This window comes from Gorilla gorilla, chromosome 8 (assembly GCF_029281585.2).
Source record: "Gorilla gorilla gorilla isolate KB3781 chromosome 8, NHGRI_mGorGor1-v2.1_pri, whole genome shotgun sequence".
Taxonomy (NCBI): Eukaryota; Metazoa; Chordata; class Mammalia; order Primates; family Hominidae; genus Gorilla; species Gorilla gorilla.
In genome coordinates this window covers 21157339-21180191 of record NC_073232.2, presented here as the reverse complement: position 1 = coordinate 21180191, position 22853 = coordinate 21157339, and the positions used below count along the sequence as shown (strand labels likewise).

Sequence of the window (22853 nt, the reverse complement as noted above, 5' to 3'; positions counted from 1 at the left end):
CAGGAAAATCGCTTGAACCTGGGAAGTGGAGGTTGCAGTGATCCAAGATCGCACCATTGCACTCCAGCCTGGGCAACAAGAGTGAAATTATAAAAAAAAAATAAAATAAATTAAAAAATAAAATAAAATAAATCTGGGAGTGTGGAGCTGAATCGCACAGAGAATGGAAAATGTTCACCAATCCCTGCTGCTGAGGCCTAAGGGCTGGCCTTGCTCCCCCTCTTCCTGGGGCTTAGCTGTTCATCTCCACTTTAGATTCCAAAAAATAACCAGTATCCTTCCAGCAAGTATCATGTTTCCGTTTAAGCTAGTCAGTGATTTCCTATTCCTTAATTTTTCTCCTTTATTTAAAACAATGTTTTTTCTTTTTTCTTTTCATGTCAGATGGGTAATGTCCCAACATCCCAACAAGGCTGGAGAGAGGCACATCTCACACACGAGCGTGAAGATCCAATCATCACATCTATGGACTACGAAAGCATCTAGTTTCCTATTACTTATAACAAAAGGAATCTAACACACTAATAAAACTCCACTTATAGAAGAAATACAAATGTTCCATAAAAACAGAAAACAATGTTCAAACTCACCAATCTATAAAGAAATCAAAATTAAATAACTGATGCCAGCTTTTACCTGTCTGACTAACAAAGACTAAAATACTAATAATATCCACTGTTGAAAGAGAAATGGTCATTCTCATATACTGTCACTGAGAGTGTAAAATCAAACAACTGTTTTGGAAGATAATTTAGCTTTCTCTATCAAAAATTTCAGTGTGCCTATCTTGTGACCCAGCAGTTGAACTTCTAGAAATTCATTCTATCAAAAAGTTACAGAATGGTGTGATAGCCTTCATTGTAGCATTCTTTATAATGATATAAAATTGGGGGAAAAAAACGTAATATATGACAAGAAAGGAACCTAGTGGCCTGCAGAAGTTTCCCATCTTCCTTAAAATGTGCTCCATCCAACGGTCTCCAAGCCCTTCATGATCTGACTTAGACACATCTGCAATATCAGGTCCCATCACTCCTCCCTCTTCTTTCATTTCTTCCACCCCACACTCACCTCCTCAATGTTCCTTTTTTTTTCGAGATAGGGTCTGGTTGTGTCACCCCGGCTAGAGTGCAGTGGCGTGATGTCGGCTCACTGCAATCTCTTCCTCCCAGGCTCAAGCCATCCTCCCACCTCAGCCTCCCAAGTAGCTGGGACCACAGTACACATGACCACGCCTGGCTAATTTTTGTGATTTGAGTAGAGATGGGGTCTCACTTTGTTGCCCAGGCTGGTCTCGGACTCCTGACCTCAAGTGATCTGCCCGCTTCAGCCTCCCAAAATGTTGGGATCACAGGCGTGAGCCCCTGCGCCCGGCCCCTCCTCAATGATCTTTGAACACACCAAGCACAGGCTCACCTCAGGGCCTTTGCCCTGGCTCTTCCCTAGAATGTGCCTCCCTCAGGTCTTCATGTGGCCTCCTCTCTCACTTCCTGCAGCTGTCTTCAAAGATCACCTTCCTAGAGCACCTTCCCACCCCAGGTACCTCGCCAAACAGCAAATATCAACTCCATGACAACTGGGACATTGTCTTGTTCACTGCTCTAATCTCGGCACCTTGCACAAAGGCTGACACACAGTATGAACTCAGTAAGTATTTGTTGAATGAATGATCAAATAAATCACAGCGTATCCTTATAATGGAATAATAACATGGCCATTAATAGCTCATGTAAGATATGAAGTAAACAAAGTAGCAGAATAGTATATACAGGACATCTTACTTTTGAGTTATAAGAAGTATATAGATATATGTAGGTGAATGTATGTGCAAAGAAAAGGCCTCAATGGATAGTCACCAATCTACCAACTCCTCCAGAGCTCCCCTCAGAAGTGACACTTTTCTTTTCAGCTTCATATAAATCTGTATATAAATTGCTAGTGCATTTTTAAAATAATAAATCAATATTACCTTTATAACCTAAAAACATCAAAAAAAAATCTGCCATCGATTTAAAGTGTGTCCAGGCTGGGTGCAGTGGCTCACACCTGTAATCCCAGCACTTTGAGGGAGGATGGCATGAACCCAGGAGTTCAAGACCAGCCTAGGTAACATGGCAAAACCTCATCTCTACAAAACTACAAAAATTAGCCAGGCATTGTGGCACGCACCAGTAGTCCCAGCTACTCAGGAGGCTGAAGTGGGAGGATCACCTGAAAAAAGTGTTTCCAAAAAAGAGGCAACCACTGTTCCTAAATGTAAGAAACCTCACGACTGGTCGTACCCCTTGCTAGTCTCACTGTCCAGCATCCTCAGCCACAATTTCCCAGATGAACCATGCTACTTGAGGCTTCAGGCTCAGCTCCAGCTGAGCTCCCCCATTGGCTCACACACTGGACTCCCTTTTTTTTTTTTTTTTTTTTTTTTGGAGGCAGAGTCTTACTCTGTTACCCAGGCTGGATTGCAGTGGTGCGATCTTAGTTCACTGCAACCTCCATCTCCCAGGTTCAAGCGATTCTCTTGCCTCAGCCTCCTGAGTAGCTGGGATTACAGGTGCATACCCACACCTGGCTAATTTTTCTATTTTTAGTAGAGACGGGTTTCACCATGTTGGCCAGGCTGGTCTCAAACTCCTGACCTCAGGTGATCTGCCCGCCTTGGCCTCCCTAAGTGCTGAGATTACAGGGGTGAGCCACGGCGCCCCACCTGGACTCCAATTCCAATGTTATCTGGACATCACCTTCTTTGACACCGAAGATCAGGGTTTTCCAGTCCATGAAAACCCAAGAACAGATTTCTCTGTGATTACAATAATCACACGGTGTTGTCATTATCTACATACTAGGCTTTTCTAGGCAATGATATCCTCCCCCTCCCTGTAGACATTGAAAACTCATTGCTAATCCACATGTTTCCATCTGTTTACTGTGAGTAGGACTGTGGAGACAGAAAAGACACGCATACCTCTATTGGAAGCCAGAATAACTCTCATCCAGTAGAAAGGATCTGCAGAATCTGATGACATGATTCCAAACAGTGGGATCTAAAATAGTACACAAAATAGTTTATGAAACTGTATTATATAAGGCTGAGGCATAAGAATCGCTTGAACCCAGGAGGCAAAGGCTGCAGTGAGCTGAGATCACGCCACTGCACTCCAGCCTGGGTGACAGGAGACTCTGTCTCAAAAAAAAAAAAAGTATAAAGTGTGCACTTAATTTACAAGGTATTCACTTACTGTTTGCAATACTTTTTTAAAAACTATTCTTATGTTCTTCAACAAAAACAAGCATATCTTCAAGGTAAAGCTGTTTATTAAAAAGAAAATAAAAAAGAAAAACATTCCATCACATAGATAAGGGTTAATAAAATAATTAAAAGAACCAGAAAGTGAAAATAAAAATAAAAACAACCAATCATTAGTTGGTGCATTCACTAGTAAATACATCGGTTACGGAGTGTGGTGGTACAACAATGTGAATATTCCTAATGTTACTAAACTGCACATCTAAAAATGATGAAGATGGCATATTTTCTATAATTTTACCACAATTTAAAAAACACTCCCACCAGTAGATTACGGAATATTATACCTGCCTGGTCGTAGAATGATTTTGCAAAGCTCTATGTACTAAAGACAGCCAAGGTCACTCTTCTCAATGTAAGACTGAAGATGATATCCACAATGGAATATTACATGGCCACTAAAAATTATGCTTACTCAATCTGTAATAACATGGAAGAAGTACTTATGCCATAAAACTAAATAAAAAATAGCAATTCTAAACTAGGGGTGATTTTAGCCCCCACCCAAGACATTTGGCAATATCTAGAGACATTTTTGGTTGTCACAACTTGGGGCCAAGGTGGAGACCAAAGTGACTCCATCTTGGATGCTAATCGACCACGTTGACTTCTGCTCAACCCTGGTCTCAGGGATACCTCCTGATTCCTGCTTTATTTACAGTCCTTAGTGTAAGAACATGTACTCGCCATAAATCCTGCCCTGAGATCCAAGCAACATTGATGCTATTACACAAATAACAGGCTGTGACACACAGCATTCTTGCATGTTCTGGAAGGCTGCCTTCAATTGTCCTGCACAAAGCACATACACCCTTTCCCTATGATAGATTAGCCCTGGGTCTGGGAGTAAGAATGCAGGCCTTTCCCTGTCTTACTGCTGCCCCAAACTATGCTTCTGTCTGTAAAATCACCCTCTACTGACAAACTGGATTTGTCTCCCTCATTCATTGGTTTCGCAGCTCCTTCAGTGTTTGCGGGTCATTTTGCATACACGGCCCTTTCACAGAACAGGGGGTGATGGCTAGTAGAGGCCAGAGATGCTGCTGAACATCCTAAAATACACAGGACAGACCCCAGGGACAAGGAATCATCCTACCTCAAATTCAGGAGTGCAACTGTTAAGAAGCCCTAGTATAAAAACAAAGTACGAAAGTGTATATATAAACTATGACACTGTAAATAGATGCACAGAAAATCAAACTAGGAGGAGATATCTTTTTAAATCCTAAACAGCAATTATCTGTAGATGGTGGGATTATGGTTGACTTTTTCTTCTGTATTCTTTTCAAATGTATCAAATTTTCCATAATGAGGACATTAACTTTTCATTAAAACAACAACAACAACAAAAAACACCTTAAGTTCAGATTGCTTCCTATTATATAACCCATGTTTAGGATACAGCACTCGGCCTTAACCCCTCCTTAACCATGTGGGGATTAGACAAAGACATTTCAAAAACCTTCTCTATATGAAACTGATTTTTAAGAAAGTTACAAAAGATGCTGGCAGCAATTTTAAACAACTCACCTGGTCAACCTAAACCTCTCTGAAAGTCTGAATTTATCAGCTGGGTAATAAAACTGGTAAAGCATGAAACATGGATATTTTATGTGCACCTGGCAGCTGCAGACACTCTTCATTTAAAGTGAGAGGTGAGGGCCAGGCACGATGGCTCAGGCCTGTAACACCAGTATCTTGGGAGTCCAACGTGGGCAGATCACTTAAGGCTAGGAGTTCAAGACCAGCCTGGCCAACATGGTGAAACCCCATCTCTACTACAAATACAAAAATTAGCAGGGAGTGGCAGCTCGTGCCTGTAATCCCAGCTACTCAGGAGGCGGAGGTAGGAGAATCGCTTGAACCTGGGAGGCAGAGGTTGCAGTGAGCAGACATCGTGCCACTGAACTCCAGCCTGGGCAACAGAACAAGACTCCATCTCAAAAAATAAAACAAAAACAGCTGGGAGTGGTGGCTCACACCTGTAATCCCAGCACTTTGGGAGGTCGAGACGGGTGGATCACAAGGTCAGGAAATCGAAATCATCCTGATTAACACAGTGAAACCCCATCTCTACTAAAAATACACAAAAAAAATTAGCTGGGCGTGGTGGCACGTGCCTGTAGTCCCAGCTACTCAGGAGGCTGAGGGAGGAGAATCGCTTGAATCCGGGAGGCGGAGGTTGCAGTGAGCTGAGATCATGCCACTGCACTCCAGCCTGGGTGACAGAGTGAGACTCCATCTCAAAAACAAACAAACAAACAAACAAAAGAAACATTACAGGGGAGTCCATATCAAAATATTCCACAAGTGGAGAGCGGTCACTCTGCCCAACGACCTTCCTTAATCCCCCATGGTTAGGTGCTCTGTGGGAAACAGAGCAAGCCAACCTCCCATAATTAATGGTATACCCTCCTTTCCGTCAGCCAGTAGGATTATTAAAATTGGTTTCTAATTTTATTTCGCTTAGTAAATTCCATAGCTAGAGGATCATGTACAACAACAGGTGGGCAACAATAGGAGCCTATTTTCTATGAATCTGTCACAGTTGCAGAGTTCCAAACTTTGCACTATATTTAATATAATAATCAGTTTCAACTTGTTGAGGCACTCTAAGCAGGTGGCCATTATTAGCCTGTGGTTGTTTCTGTATCCTGAAGTCTCACAAAAGAAAACTGAAAATGACCTTAGAGGATATTTAATTCTGAATGAGTTTCAGCCAATCACAGTCAACCAGCCTACTGGCTACACAGAAACCTCTCACTGGAACATAATCAAATGAGGCAAACGCCTAGCTGTAGCCAATCAAGTAATTTCTTTACTTCTGCAATTCTTTACTTCTGCTACAAAAGCTCACTGCCCACACCCGTGGAGCAGCTCTCGGCCCCTCTACCCATGTTGAGTGCTGTCAGGTTCGTGAATCCTTTAATGCTCAAATAAACCCTAAGTTTATCTTGTCTGAAGTTTCTCTTTTAACAAACTTGACAAAATACAGTATAGTACTTAGAAAAAAAAAAGCATTCCATGCCCTAATGGAAACCTGAACTAATCAGATGCAGAAACAGAAAATTAACACCAGGGATTTCCAAACCAAAAACCAAACAAGGTATTTCTGGGGGAAGATGGCAATATGAAATTAAATCACAGCATTTTCCTCCACTGACACATAATAAAACACTTTTTTTTTTTTTTTTGACACGGAGTCTCACTGTCACCCAGGATGGAGTGCAGTGGTATGATCCTGGCTCACTGCAACTGCCGCCTCCCAGGTTCAAGCAATTATCCTGTCTCAGCCTCCCAAGTAGCTGGGATTTAAAGGCATGTGCCACCACGCCCAGCTAATTTTTGTATATTTAGTAGAGATGAGGTTTCACTATTTTGGCCAGGCTGGTCTAAAACTCCTGATCCGCCCGCCTCTGCCTCCCAAAGTGTGGGGATTACAGGTATGAGCCACCATGTCCAGCCTAAAATACATTTTTTAAAACATGTAAAATAGCAAAAGCTACCAAGAATGAAAAAAAGCTATGAAAGAAAAAAAATCTGTGAAGCAGCCAAACAAGAAAAGGGATTGTCAACTTGAAGCCTGGTGGTCCTGGGGGGAAAACTCCAGACAGCTGAGGAGGAAGGAGACTCAGCACCAGAGCTGCTCCTGACCCTCACAACGGGAAGTCGACAGGATCTCAGACCTTCCACCAACGTTCCAAATCTGGAGGAAGTAAACCGCAGATATTCTCATCTTATTCCCTCCTCTGGATAAGAAAGAAGAGAAACAGCAGCTGGGAAGAAATGGATGAAAGAGAAGACAGCAACCGGCTGAGCCTCTCTGATGGAAGTGAAGTGTAATGGGCTACACTGAATTGAGAATGAAAAATTCTCCCACTACAGGGCAGCAATCTGGAGCCTAGAATGAAAGACACGCCCCCTCAGTCATATGGCAGACAGCTTCTCAAGACAGTTAACAAAATAACAAGAAATACTATACTTTCCAAAATGACTAGAAGGGTCCGGGCATGGTGGCTCGCGCCTGTAATCCCAGCACTTTGGGAGACAGAGGCAGGTGGATAACTTGAGCTCAGGAGTTCAAGACCAACCTGGCCAATATGGTGAAATCCCATCTCTACTAAAAACAATAAAATTAGCCAGGTGTGGTGTCAGGCGCCTGTAATCCCAGCTACTTGGAAGGCTGGGGCACAAGAACTGCTTGAACCCGGGAGGTTGAGCTTCCAGTGAGCCGAGATTGCACCACTGCGCTCCAGCCTGGGCGACAGAGCTGAGACTCCGTCTCAAACAAAAACAAAAACAAAAAATAGCTAGAAGGGAATATGTCAAATGTTTCTAGTGTAAAGAAAAGACAAGTTATTTAAGGTGATGGATATCCTCATTACCTTGATTTAATCTTTATACATTATACAAATGTATTAAATTATCACATGTACACTGAAAATATATAATCAGTTACACACCAATTAAATAAAATAATTTTTTAAGTGAAGAGAGAGCAGAGTCCAGGCAGCATGTACTGTACTTATCTCAGTTTATCTCACCTCCTACCACTCCCTAAAGAAAACCGGCTAGAATCTCTTTGAGATTCAGAGGAAAGAGAATAAAGAAATCTCCCATACTAGGCAGAGCTGCCTAAGCATGAGAAAGATGAAAAGAAACAGTTTGGCAACTATATAAACGTATTAGAGAAGAAATAATGTAACCTAAGATGCATAAATTAATTTATTACATGAAACAGTCATGTGAGGCTGGGCCCATCACAAAAATCAAACAAAAAAGGCCAGTCGCGGTGGCTCACGCCTGTAATCCCAGCACTTTGGGAGGCCAAGGTGGGCAGATCACTTGAGGTCAGGAGTTCGAGACCAGTCTGGCCAACATGGTGAATCCCCATCTCTACTAAAAATACAAAAAAATTAGCTGGGCATGGTGGCTTGTGCCTGTTGTCCCAGCTACTGGAAAGGCCGAGGCAGGAGAATCGAAAAAAAAGAAACAGGCATGTGAAATGTCATTCTTTGTTTTCTTCTCGGATTCTTGAACTTCAGCAGCAAGGCCTAAAATATTTATTATCTGAACCCTGACAGAAAAAAATTCACTGAGCCCCAGATTAGAAGATTCAATATTGTCAAGATGGTAATTCTCTTAAATTGGCCTATAAATTCAAAGTAACACGAATGATAAGCCCAGCAGGCTTTCTTGTAGAAACTGACAAGCTGATTTTAAAATCTGTATGGAAATATGAAGGACCTAGAATAGCCACAACAATTCTGAAAAAGAAGAACAAAGTTGGAGTAATGATTACAAACTGATTACATGACTTACTAAGAAGTGGCTTACAGTAGGATGGACACATACATAGATCAATAGAGAGCACAGAACAGATTTGTGCTTATATGGTTAACCGATTTTCAACAAAGAGGCCTGAGTAATTCAATGGGGAATTTTTCTCAGCAAATGGTGCTGGATACTCATGTAAAAGGAAATGAAAATCAACTCTTACCTCACGCCACACACAAAAATTACCTTGGAACAGATCACAGACCAAAACATATAAGCTAAAACCATAAAATGTTTGGAAGAACACAGGAGACAATCTTCATGACATCAGAATAGGCAAAAATTCCTTAGGAAGCAAAAACTCTAAGCCATCCAAGGAACAAAAAAAACAAACTAAACTTCATCAAAATTTAAAACTCCTGCTGGGCACAGTGGCGTGCACCTGTAGTCCCAGCTACTCAGGAAGCTGAGGCAGGAGTATTGCTTGAGCCCAGGAGTTAGAGGACAGCCTGGGCCACATAGCAAGAGTCTGTCTCTGAAAAAAAAGAAAAAGAAAAAAAAATGTTTTAACTTCTATTCTTCAAAAGACACTATTAAGAAAAAAGGCAAGCCACAGACTGGGAGAAATAATTCATAGTACACACATCTAACAAAGGACTTGTATCCAGAAAATGTAAAAATGGTTATAATTCAATGATGAGACAATAATCAATTTTTTTAAATAGGCAAAAGATTTGCAAAGACACTTTACAAATCTGACACTTTACTCTTCTGATAAACAAAGAAGCACTCATAGGCACATGAAGATATTGCTCCATAGCATTTATCAGAGAAATGCAAATTAAAACCACATGCATTAGGATGACGACTATTTTTTTGTTTGTTCGTTTGTTTGTTTTGAGATGGAGTTTCGCTCTTGTTGCCCAGGCTGGAGTGCAATGGTGCAATCTCAGCTCACCGCACCCTCTGCCTCCCCGGTTCAAGCGATTCTCCTGCCTCAGCCTCCCAAGTAGCTGGGATTACAGGTATTTGCCACCACGCCCAGCCAATTTTGTATTTTTATTTATTTTTATTTATTATTTTTTGAGACGGAGTCTTGCTATGTCGCCCAGACTGGAGTGCAGTGGCTCGATCTCAGCTCACTGCAAGCTCTGCATCCTGGGTTCATGCCATTCTCCTGCCTCAGCCTCCCGAGCAGCTGGGACTACAGGCGCCCGCCACCACGCCCGCCTAATTTTTTCTATTTTTAGTAGAGATGGGGTTTCACCGTGTTAGCCAGGATGGTCTCGATCTCCTGACCTCGTAATCCGCCCGCGTTGGCCTCCCAAAGTGCTGGGATTATAGGTGTGAGCTACCATGCCCAGCCCAATTTTGTACTTTTAGTAGAGACGGGGTTTCTCCATGTTGGTCAGGCTCGTCTCAAACTCCCAACCTCAGGTGATCCATCCGCCTCAGCCTCCCAAAGTGCTGGGATTACAGGAGTGAGCCACTGCGCCTGGCAAGATGACTACTATTAAAATAATCAAAAATACTAAAAGTAGACCAGGATGCAGATCAACTGGAACTCCAGAACACAGCTGGTGGAAATACAAAATGGGGCAACCGAGGGCCGGGCGTCGTGGCTCACGTCTGTAATCCCAGCACTTTGGGAGGCTGAGGCAGGCAGATCACCTGAGGTCAGGAGTTCAAGAACAGCCTGTCCAACATGGTAAAACCCCAGCTCTATGAAAAATACAAAAATTGGCTGGGCATGGTAGCACGTGCCTGAAATCCCAGCTACTCAGGAGGCTGAGATAGGAGAATCACTTGAACCCGGGAGGCGGAGCTTGCGGTGAGCCAAAATCGTGCCACTGCACTCCAGCCTGGGCAACAGAGTGAGACTACATCTCAAACAAACAAACAAACAAAATGGGGCAACCACTTGGAAAAGAGCTGACAATTTCTTATAAGTTGAGCATACATTTACTATAAAACCCAACAGCTGTACTTCTAAGGACTCACCCATGAAAAATATCCACAGAAAGACTTATACATGAATGTTCATAGCAAATTGATGTGTTGTAGCCAAAATCTGGATACAACCCAAATGTCTAACAAGCGAATGAATGAATAAACTGTGATAACTTCAATACATCAGAACAGTATTCAGAAATAAAAAGGAATGAGTTACTGATGTAACGACCATATGAATTAATCTCAAAAAGATTATGAAGTTAGACACTAAAGAATATACTACTGTATGATTCCATTTACATGAAGCTCTAGAAAAAACAAATCAAAGTACAGTCACAGGATGCAGATGAGTGGCAGCCTGGGCCTGTGGAGATTCACTGAGAAAGGTTACAGTGAACTTCGGGGGTGACAGAAATGTTCTATATCCACAGAGGTTGTAGTCACGTGGGTGTACAAATTTGTCAAAACTCTTCAAAATGTATGCCTAAAAACAGGTGTACTTTACTGTATATATATTATACCTCCACAAGGTTGACTTTTTTTTTTAATGGTGGGGAGAGGAGTTTCTAAGATGCTGAAAGTCAATGGTAGAAATATGGATGACTATTCTTTTTTTTCTTTGTATTTTTCTTTGTTTCTTTAAACTTCTCTCCCTGACCATTTAAAACAAATTTAAAACAAGTACAGTAGTAAAAGTACTTTAATTATCAGATCATTTCATCCTTCAGAAAGAAAATATAGTTAGGTTTTCTCCAGATTATGTACCTAATCTGTTCTACTGCTTCCTAATATAATTTTTTAAAAGTTCTTACAAGTATTTCAATAGCTTTTCGAACCCCCCAAAAAACCTTGACCTAAATTATCTGGTATGTATGTATGTATGTATGTATCTATGTATTTATTTATTTTGAGGCAGCATCTCGTTCTGTTGCCCAGGTTTGAGTGCAGTGGCGTGATCTCAGCTCACTGCAACCTCCACCACCTGGGTTCAAGTGGTTCTCCTGCCTCAGCCTCCCGAGTAGCTGGGATTACATGTGCACGCCACCATGCCTGGCTAATTTTTGTATTTTTAGTAGAGACGGAGTTTCACCATGTTGACCAGACTGGTCTCAACTCCTGACGTCAAGTAATCCTCCCGCTTTGGCCTGCCAAAGTGCTGGGATTACAGGCATGAGCCACCATGCCCAGCCACCTTGACCTAAATTATCTTATTCAATCTTTACAATAACCCTAAAACACAAGCAGGCCACATTTTATACTCACACTGTGAACTTAATATGTCTGCAACATTTTATTCGAAAGTATCATTGGGCTGGGTGTGGTGGCTCAGGCATGTAATCCCAGCCCTGTGGGAGACAGAGGTAGATGGATGGCTTGAGCCCAGGAATTTGAGACCAGCCTGGGCAACATGGCAAAACCTCATCTCTACAATACCAAAAGAAATTAACTGGGTGTAGTGGCTCGTGCCTGTAGTCCCAGCTAGTCAGAAGGCTGAGGAGGGAAGATCACCTGGGCTTGGGGAAGTCGAGGCTGAAGTGATCACTCCAGCCTGGGTGACAGAGTGAGACCCTGTCTCAAAAAAAAACCAAAAAACAAAAACCAAAAAAACACTATCATCAAATTTTAGTAATTTTTAAACACAGTACAACCCAAGATTCTAAAAATTTGGTTTTAGTTTGACCCTTTCCCTGCAAAAGAATTGAAAAATTAGCCAGACATGGTGGGGCACACCTGCAGTCCTACCTACTAGGGAGGCTGAGGCAGGAGGATCACCTGAGCCTAGGAGTTGGAGACCAGCCTGGGCAACATAGACCCCGTCTCTATTTAAAAACAAAAAATTGCCAGATAAAAAAGGGTGCGGTGGCTCACGCCTGTAATCCCAGCAATTTGGGAGGCTGAGGCAGGTAGATCACCCGAGGTCAGGAGTTCGAGATAAGCCTGAACAACACAGCAAAACCCCATCTCTACTAAAAATACAAAAATTCGGCTGGGCGTGGTGGCTCACGCCTATAATACCAACACTTTGGGAGGCTGAGGAAGGTGGATAGCTTGAGGTCAGGAGTTCGAGACTAGCCTGGTCAATATAGTGAAACCCCATCTCTACTAAAAATACAAAAATTAGCTGAGCTTGGTGGCATGCACCTGTAATCCCAGCTACTCGGGAGGCTGAGGCAGGAGAATCACTTGAACTGGGGAGGCAGAGGTTGCAGTGAGTCGAGATCATACCACTGCACTCCAGCCTGGGCAACAATGTGAAACTCCATCTCAAAAAATAAAATAAAACAAAAATACAAAAATTAGCTGGGCATGGTGGTAGGCACCTGTAGTCCCACAGCTACTTGGGAGGCCAAGGAAGAAGAGTCACTTGAACCCAGGAGGCAGAGGTTGCGGTGAGCCGAGATCATGCCCCTGCATCCAGCTTGGGCGACAGAGCGAGACTCCATCTCAAAAAAAAAATTAATAATAAAAAATAAAAAGGATAATAATGCTCAATATATTGAGCTCAATATATTCTTTATTTTAACAAAAAAAATTCTCAAATTCTAACCAATCAAAACCTTAGAACAATGGTACAGACATTTATTTAATAGTATAGTTACATACCTGACAACACACTAAGAAAATGAAGAGCGTTATAGCAGTCCATAGAACCTTCTCTCTAAACTGGATCTGTACAACAAAATGTAAAGAATCATCAATCAAAACCAAGAAACAGCAAATTTTTGGGGGGCAGCAGAGTTTTGAGGTTATTCTTTGGGGCCTAATTCACAGAAATTGGGAATGTCCGTTATGTGTTATAAAGGAAGCATTTTTGTTTATTAGGTACAAAGTTTTACAAACATTTTTTTCTCTCTCATATATATACACACAAGCACACATATATACAGACACACATGCACAGATGCTTCTTGATGACTGGATAAAGAAGATATGCTGTATATAAATAATGAAATACTTTTGAGCCATGAAAAAAATGAAACCATGTCCCTTGCAGCAACCTGGATGGAACGAACTGGAGGAGGTTATCTTAAGTGAAACAACTCAGAAGTGGAAAGTCAAACACTGTGGGCTCTCACTTAAAAGTAGGAGCTAAACAATGTGTACACATGGACATAGAGTATGGAATGACAGAAGTGGAGTCTCCGAAGGGTACAGGGGTGACAGGAAAAGATGGATGATGAGAAATTACTTAATGGGTACAATGAACGTTATCTGGGTGATGGATACACTCAAAGCCCAGACTTCACCACTACATAATACATTCATGTAACAAAACTGCATTTGTGCTACTTATATTTATACAAATTTAAAAAGAGAAATATGTTCTAAAAAATTAAGCTTATTATTTTTTTAAATCTACTTTTACTGAGGAAAGAATTTTCAAATCTAGATTTTTCAGTTTCTCTTTTACTTCAAAATTTTTACCTTAAATATTTGTATTTTATTATTATTGTTTTAAATTTTACTTTAAGTTCTAGGATACATGTGCTGAACGTGCCGGTTTGTTACATAGGCAGACATATGCCATGGTGGTTTGCTGCACCTATCAACTTGTCGTCTAGGTTTTAAGCCCCACATGCATTAGTATTTGTCCTAATGCTCTCCCTCCCCTTTCCCCCTACCCCCACAGGCCCCTGTGTGATGTTCCCCCTCCCTGTATCCATGTGTTCTCACTATTCAGCTCCCGTTTACAAGTGAGAACATGTGCTGTTTGGTTTTCGAAACAGCAAATTTAAAGCACAAATCCACACAAAAACGTAACTAAAGTTCCCCATCGTGACATCCTATTATTCACTCTTAAATGCCCCTTTTTGAAGGACTATCCTAGGTAGATTTTTTTTTTCTTTTTTTTTTTTTTTGAGACAGAGTCTCGCCCTGTTGTCCAGGCTGCAGCGCAGTGGCGCGATCTCGGCTCACTGCAACCTCTACCACCCCAGGTTCAAGCGATTCTCCTGCCTCAGCCTCCCGAGAAGCTGGGACTACAGGCGCACGCCACCACGCCCAGCTAATTTTTTTGTATTTTTAGTAGAGTCGGGGCTTCACCATGTTGGCAAGGATGGTCCCCATCTCTTGAGCACCTGCCTCAGCCTCCCAAAGTGCTGGGATTACAGGTGTGAGTCACTGTGCCAGGCCTAGATTGTTTTTTAATGTCCCTTTCACCTCAGTAGCAGCTACAACAAACAGCTGAACTTCCTAAATACAAGTTTCTTTACTTTTCATTAAAAAGGTAATTTAAATACAGGCAGTTCTCATCTGCATTGTACGGTGTTAAATGAAACTGAAAAGGAGCCAAAGCAAAACAGGGATCCAATGTGCACGCGATTCGGTGAACACTGCACTGTGCGAAGGTGGGCCTGCTGGTGACAGTGCCATATGAATATTTTATAGACTGCAAAGCCAGGGTTTCTCAGGATGCCTTAAATGTTAATGGAACAACTATTTTTACAATCTCAAAGCAATAAAAAAATACTTCTAGCCGGGCGCAGTGGCTCACGCCTGTAATCCCAGCACTTTGGGAGGCCGAAGCGGGCGGATCAGGAGGTCAGGAGATCGAGACCATCCTGGCTAACACAGTGAAACCCCGTCTCTACTAAAAATACAAAAAAATTAGCCAGGCATGGTGGCGGGCGCCTGTAGTCCCAGCTACTCGGGAGGCTGAGGCAGGAGAATGGCGTGAACCCGGGAGGCGGAGCTTGCAGTGAGCCTTGATGGCGCCGCCGCACTCCAGCCTGGGCGACAGAGCGAGACTCCGTCTCAAAAATAAATAAATAAATAAATAAATAAATACTTCTAAATCAAATAGTAAGTTTAAAATTCTTTTACCTATCTCTATGTCCCTATTCCTGTTAGTCTGATGAGAAATTTGTGCTTTGATGAAGAATTTCTAGAAATTGGCCAATCTAGGATGAACAATATTTCCAGAATTTAAATACCTTAACTCTGAAAGTTTGCAATGATGGAAGAACGATTTGACCCAGTCACAGTATCTTCTGAATGCATTCCTGTCATTTTTCTTTCCAATGAATGAATCAAGAAATGGGAGGTATATATTTGTGCAAATGCAATTCATTTACATAAAACAGCTGTACTCATCAAAACCTATCCAGCAGACTGGGTTATTTCTAGTCCAGCAGGTGACATCATTAGCAAACACAATACACACCCAATACTACAGGATTTATAAAGGATCACTACAGACAGGAGAATACCCTGTCTTAACTAACACATAGGCCGAAGAAACACTTAGTTTGGAAATGTCACAACTTAAAGAACAGTCATTTTTGAAAGCATGAGTTAACCTATCTAGATTTAAACAGATTTATATTAGTTTTATTCACTTTGTGCCTCTTGCGAGGAGGATGAACACCTATAGTTTTCCAATTACCAACAGAGAAGAACTGAGGAAAGGAAATGAATTTTGCTGGTTTCATAGGACAAGCCCTTGAGCTACCCTCTATATTACTAAAATATTATACTTACTTTCCTTTCCGGTTTCTGAATTTCTGGTAGAACTGCACAGAATGGTTTGATAACTTCTAAAAATTTGACTGTAAAAAGAAAAAGAATAAATGTTCCTATTATTATGAAGTTAAAAAAAGATCTATCTTTCTAGAAAATCAAATACAAAGATTCTCTTTCACCAGCAATTCACCCCACCCCTAAGCCCCAAATTAAATCATCATACTGTTCTCCATTTCAAATGATATGTAAAGGAAGAGATATCATTCCAGGGACAAAGAAGTCCAAATGGTTTGATGGCTGGTCAGTAGAAGTGAAGCAATCCAAGCAACCTTTTTCCAGAACTTTCTTCCTCACACTTGTATCCAATCATTTTACATATACAGAAAGGGGGCTGTTCAAAGGGCATCACGACGTCAAAAGGGAGCAAATGTACTCTACCGTGGTACCCGTGAGACAATGCATGACAGAAGAAAGCAGGTATCAGAGGAGGAAGACAGGAGGGTGCCTTCTGCACTCAGGAAGCACAACGGGAAATGGGCTCTTCTGTAGAGAACTGCCTTAAACAACTGAAAGATGCCGAAATGCATAGGTGACAAAAAAATCACGGAATCACCTCCTATAGTTAACTTTTTTTTTTTTTTTTGAGACAGAGTCTCGCTGTGTTGCCCAGGCTGCAGTTCAGTGGCACGATCTCGGCTCAGTGCAACCTCCGCCTCCCAGGTTCAAGTGATTCTCCTGCCTCAGCCTCCCGAGTAGCTAGGATTACAGATGAGTGCCACCAAGCCCAGCTAATTTTTTTATTTTTACTAGAGATAAGATTTCACCATGGTGGCCAAGCTTGTCTCAAACTCCTAACGTCAAGCGATCCTCCCATCTCAGCCTTCCAAAGTGCTGGGATTACAGGCATGAACCATGGCACCTGGCCCCTATAGTTAACTGGTTTGTTTTTGTTTTTTGAGACGGATTCTCCCTCTGTGGTCCAGGCTGGAGTGCAGTGGCGCCATCTCGGCTCACTGCAACCTCCACCCTCCGGGTTCAAGCGATTTTCCTGCCTCAGCCTCGTGTATAGCTGGGATTACAGGCGCACGGCGCCATGGCTGACTAATTTTTATATTTTTCGTAGAGCCGGGGTTTCACCATGTTGGTCAGGCTAGTCTCGAACTCCTGGCCTCGTGGGATCCGCCCGTCTCGGCCTCCCAAAGTGCTGGGATTACAGGCGTGAGCGGTACCCGGCCCCTGTAGTTACCTTTTTAAAGTATGAAGGCCATGCGCGGTGGCTCACGCCTGTAATCCCAGCACTTTGGGAGGCCGAGGTGGGCAGATCAAGAGGTCAGGAGATCTAGACCATCTCGGCTAACACGTGAAACCCCGTCTCTACTAAAAATACAAAAAAAAATTAGCAGGGCGTGGTGGCGGGCGCCTGTAGTCCCACCTACCCAGGAGGCTGAGGCAGGAGAATGGCGTGAACCCAGGAGGCGGAGCTTGCAGTAAGCCCAGATGGAGCCACTGCACTCCAGCCTGGGCAACAGAGCAAGACCCGTCTCAAAAAAAAAAAAAAAAAAGGTATGTAATCTCTGTTTCATTTCATCAGACCACATTTCATTGCCTAATTACTCTCCCAGGTAATATAAAAGTGCTTGTGTAAAATAATCAACCCAGAGAATTAACAATTACATTTCATCAGAAAGTATTGTTTCCCCAGACTACTCTTATAATATATAAAGTTAAGATAAATCAAGGTTCTTTAAGGATAGACACTGTCTTCTGGCACGGCTTAAGTCAAGTCCTGCCAGAGAACTGGAGGGTGAAAATGACAACCTCTCAAGCTTCTGTCCTTTGCCAAAGGGTCTGCAATGTGGAGAAAGACAATCCGCAGCTAGGTATTAGTTAGGCTCTGCGGCTTTTCTTCCCCTACAGACACTGGATTCTATATACCAACATCCCAAAATTGTCTTAAAGCTGACGTGAGTGATTACGTTTCCGTAGTTGCCTAAAGTTGACTATATTATCTTTTTTAAAAAAGCCTCTACAAATGATGGGCAGTCACTGATGTATGTTTGTTTATTTCGAGACGGAGTTTCGCTCTATCGCCCAGGCTGAAGTGCAGTGGCATGATCTCCATTCACTGCAACCTCCACCTCCCGGGTTCAAGGGATTCTCCTGCCTCAGCCTCCTGGGGAGCTGGGATGACTGGCGCCTACCACCACACCAGGCTGATTTTTATATTTTTAGTAGAGATGGGGTTTCATCATGTTGGCCAGGCTGGTCTCGAACACCTGACCTCGGGTGATCCGCCCTCCTCGGCCACCCAAACTGCTGGGATTACAGGCGTGAGCTTCTGCGCCCCACCAGTCACTGATGTTTGACAGAAGGATTAACTAATGGTCATGGGCAGATGTTTGTTACCCAAGTACTATTAGCTTGGTGCAAAAGTAACTGCAGTTTTTGAGAAGTAATTGAAAACCGCAATTACTTTTGCAGCAACGTAATATTTTGGATTTTCTGGAAAGTAAATCTGAATTATGAAAGCATTCATCGCTAACGCGAAACAAGTATCAATCACATCAGGAGGCTTTCTAGAACCTCTCCATCCCTTTTCCTCCCCACCTCAATCCAAGCCACTCTCAGATTTCTTGACACTTTATGATCATCTGTAAGGGGTATTCATGTTCAAGCAAAGCTTTTGGCTGCCCCCTGTCTATCCTTGTGATGCAAAATTTTACCAAGGGTCTCTCCTACTCCTTTCTAATTTCCCCCAAATGTCCACTAGTTGGCCAATGGGTGCCCTGCTTGGGTATGCACGACCCATTCATCCAACGAACATCTTCACAGCTATGCAAGTAGCTACGTGCACATATGTGGGGTTGAGTGTTAGGGGGAGGGCCCTGAAAAACATTCCTATAATATAAGGCCTTGTCCCTAAGGCTTATACAACCTTACAGTTTTCAGTAAACGCTACAGAATGAACAGTTTAAGGAAAACGCTGTGTTACCAATGCACACTCCTTTCCTCCCTAAGACACACGCCATGCATCACTTTTTTAAAAATTAAACCAGTTAGGGGAGCTTTATTCAATGCAACATGCCAAGGAAAGATGACGAGGGAATAAAAACACGGGATTTCTTTAACTCCTGAAAAATTAAAAAGTGGTCCAGGTTCACCCGGTGCCCTAACTCCCCGCCCCCAAAACCAAAGGCCTCCCAGCGCCATCCTCGCCCTCTATCAAACGCAAACCCCGGGCCTCCGGGTCCCGGTACCCGCTGGGCAAGGCCTCGCACGGCTAGGGGAGCCTCGGCGGAGGCCCCCGGCCCGTGCCCTCCGCAGAGGCCCGGAGCGGCCCGCGCATCCCCGGCCCCCACGACTCCGAGCGAGCGCCAGCCCCACCGCCCGCAGCCCAGGCGGGGCCTGCGTTCCCAGCCAGAGACCCCGCTCCAGCCGCCGCTACTCACTGCCCATGGCTGCTGCTGGGGAGGCCCAGGGGGAAACCGCGGCCTCGGCGCTGCCTTCGCTCGGCTCCCGCGGCTCGGGCCTCGGTACCGGCTCCCGACGCGATCCTACCGGCCCCGCGCAGGCTCCGCCCAACCCCGCGCAGACTCCGCCCTTCGCCACCTGACCCGCGCGCCCGACCGGCCCAGCCCCGCCCCCAGGCGGGCCGTTGGCCGTCGTCCGCTGCGTTGCCATGGTGACCACGGGCGCCGGGGCAGGGCGGGCCCGGACCCGGGACCCGGAAGGCGGGGCTGGCGCGCCTGGGGGCAGGGCTTGGGCGGGCAGCCGTGGGGCGTGGAAGCCGCGCAGAGGCCGAGGCTGCGGGGTTCTTCGTCGTCTACAGGCTTTCGCGGCTCAGTGTGGAGAACCCGCCGTTTCCTCGCGCCCCACGGCCGACCCAGGCCTCCTGGGCACCCTTCGGGGAGGCTGCGATCTCGGCGCCGCCCAAGTAGCGCGGGGAACACGGTTCTGGCCCCGAGGCCTGGGACTGAGCCGCTGAGAGCGGACGGGACCGAACCAATCTTACTTTGCTTCCTTCTTTTTTTTGTTTTTTTTTGAAACAGAGTCTCGCTCTGTCGCCCAGGCTGGAGTGCAGTGGCGCGATCTCGGCTCACTGCAAACTCCGCCTCCCGGGTTCACGCCATTCTCCTCCCTCAGCCTCCCGAGTAGCTGGGGCTACAGGCGCCCGCCACCACGCCTGGCTAATTTTTTGTATTTTTAGTAGAGACGGGGTTTCACCGTGTTAGCCAGGATGGTCTCGATCTCCTGACCTCGTGATCCGCCAGCCTCGGCCTCCCAAAGTGCTGGGATTACAGGCGTGAGCCACCGCGCCCGGCCGCTTCTTATCGTTATCTCTTGGAAGTTTGTAAAAATTTGTGACACGTCGTTGTGTATAGTTAATAGTTATGAACTCCCCTGTCTCGACGTAAGCTAGGCCTCTCCGTCTTCTCCAAAATACAGAGATCAGGATCGTATGCCTCCTACCATGGAACAGTTTTCCTGAAGCCACTGTTATCTTTTTTCTTTCTTTCTTTCTTTCTTTTTAAGAGCCGGTCTTGCTCTGTGGCTCAGGCTGGAATGGAGTGCAGTGGCACAATCATAGCTCACTGCTGCCTCGAACTCCCGGTCTCAAGCGACCTGCCCACCTCAGCCTCCCGAGTAGCTGGGATTAGCAGGTTTCCGCCACCAAACTCACCCAATTTTTGTATTTTTTGTAGAGATGGAGTCTTGCTATGTTGCCCAGGCTGGTCTCGAACTCCTGGGCTCAAGCAATCCAGCTGTCTCAGCCTCCCCAAGTGCTGGGATTACAGGCATGGGCCACCAAAACCGGCCTCAATAATCTGTTCTGATGTTCAGATCTATGTCCATGAAATAAATTATATATTTCAGGGGGGTGTGCAATTTAGGTCCAGCTTGCATGAGTCTCTGCTGTACTTGAGGTCAGCTGGGACAGCCCCAGGGCTGGGGACTGGAATGATCAGGTGGCTCCCTCATTCCCCAGTCTGGCACTGGGTGCTGGTGTCAGCTCCAGCACCTTCAGATGGCTTCTCCAAGTGGCCTGGGCTTCCTCACAGCGTGGCAGCTGGGGTCCAAGGGATGTCCTCAGAACTGAAGCAGCATCTTTTACTGCATTGTGTCTGTAGGGGCAGCCACAAGTCCTAGGGACACCATCTCTAGGGGAGATTGTGGCAAGATTCCGGAAGAACATGTGGGATTCAAAATACCGCTGTGGGAATTTTTGGAAAATCCAATCTGCCACAGTAATAATCCCCCATCCTGTTAATTCATCCTTACCTCACTCTACTTTGTATTAGTCATTTTTATACTTGCGTAATCTCCCCTGATATGCAGTAAACTTCTAGATAGAGTGGTCGTTCTTACTTTTTCTACTATGTACAATCGCCTACAAAATGATCGACTTAAGTGCAGTTTTGACACTAAATTATGAGCTAATTTCATGAATGCAATATCCTTTCAATAAAGATGCACTAAATTCCAGCCTGGGCAACACAGTGAGACCACGTCTCTATGAAAGGTAAAAAAACAAAAATCAGCCGGGCATGGTGGTTTGCGCCTGTTGTCCCAGCTTGTCAGGAGGCCTCAGGAGGCTGGCTTGAGCCCTGGAGGTAGAGGTTGCAGTGAGCTCAAATCGCACCACTGTACTCCAGCAAGGATGGGGGGGTTGCAGGGGGAAGATGCACTAAATTGAAAATATCACAGAAGGTGAAGAGTATCCTGTGCCTCTTTTTACTGCCTATTTCTGGGATAGTTCCATGGTTCAAGTAAGAGCCTGGGAATGAGCTTTGACAATCTGGATAAACTTTGTGAATTACCCTTCCACCATTCTTTTTTTTCTCTTTGAGACAGTCTCGCTCTGTCACTGGGCTGGAGTGCAGTGGCCAATCTCAACTCACTGCAACCTCCACCTCCCAGGTTCCAGTGATTCTCATGCCTCAGTCTCCTGAGCAGATCAGATTACAGGCACATGCCACCCTGCCTGGCTAAGTTTGTATTTTTAGTAGAGATGGGGTTTCCCCGTGTTGGCCAGGCTGGTCTTGAACTGCTGACCTCAAGTGATCTGCCTGCCTTAGCCTCCCAAAGTGCTGGGATTACACACGAGCCACTGCTCCTGGCCCCTTCCACCATTCTTTCTACCACCACATGCCACCTAGGGCTTTTCCTTGTTTAACTGCAATGTGCCACCTAATCTACATCCATCCAGACTCTCAGTCTACCTTGATCTTTCATTGTTTTAGCACATCCAACAAGAAAATGTCTCCACGTATTAAATGCTTTGTCTTCTCAAATAGATTGTTAGCCCATTGAGGACACTGGGCAACCCATTTTATCTTTTACTTCCGTGTATTTCTAAGGTCCATAAAAATGTAATATAGGGGCTATATGTCCAATAAAGTATTTATTGATGAAATACCATTTTACTCTTAAAAGGTCATTTCTGGTGCTCAGTTCAATTTTAGCTGGATCCCCATATGAGTCAAAGAAAACAGGGACACGACACTAAAGTAATATAAATACTTTTTTTTTTTTCCTTGAGACAGGGTCTCACTCTGTCACCCAGGCTGAAGTGAAGTGGCACTGTATCGGCTCATTGCAACCTACGCCTCCCTGGTTCAAGCACTCTGCCTTCCTTATCCTGCCAAAGAGCTGGGATTACAGGCATGGGCCACTGTGCGCCCTGTGTAATTTTTTATGTATTATTATTTTTCACAGTATGGGTCTCACTCTGTCACCCAAGCTGGAGTGCAGTGGTGAGATCATAGCTCACTGCAGCCTCAAAGTCCTTGGCGCAAAGGATCTTCTCACCTCAGCCTCTGGAGTTGCTGGGACTACAGGTATGCGCCACTGGTCT

At 44.3% G+C, this 22853-nt stretch overlaps 1 protein-coding gene and 1 non-coding gene across 2 annotated transcripts in view; both read right to left on the bottom strand.

The window, feature by feature from the left end:
• SEC61A2 (SEC61 translocon subunit alpha 2) overlaps positions 1-19625 on the bottom strand; it is a 38867-nt gene extending 19242 nt beyond the window's left edge. Inside the window, exons 1-4 of the mRNA XM_004049059.5 lie at positions 19447-19625; positions 16016-16083; positions 13139-13204; positions 2963-3041 (exon numbers count right to left, since the gene is read on the bottom strand). Of these exons, the coding sequence (XP_004049107.1) occupies positions 2963-3041; positions 13139-13204; positions 16016-16083; positions 19447-19453 (220 nt within the window). The 5' untranslated portion in view covers positions 19454-19625. The remainder of the gene's footprint in view (positions 1-2962; positions 3042-13138; positions 13205-16015; positions 16084-19446) is intronic.
• On the bottom strand, positions 379-482 carry LOC115936139 (small nucleolar RNA U13). The gene has a single exon (XR_004071717.1). It is a non-coding gene; the product is annotated as a small nucleolar RNA U13 (small nucleolar RNA).
• Positions 19626-22853: the final 3228 nt, after the last annotated feature.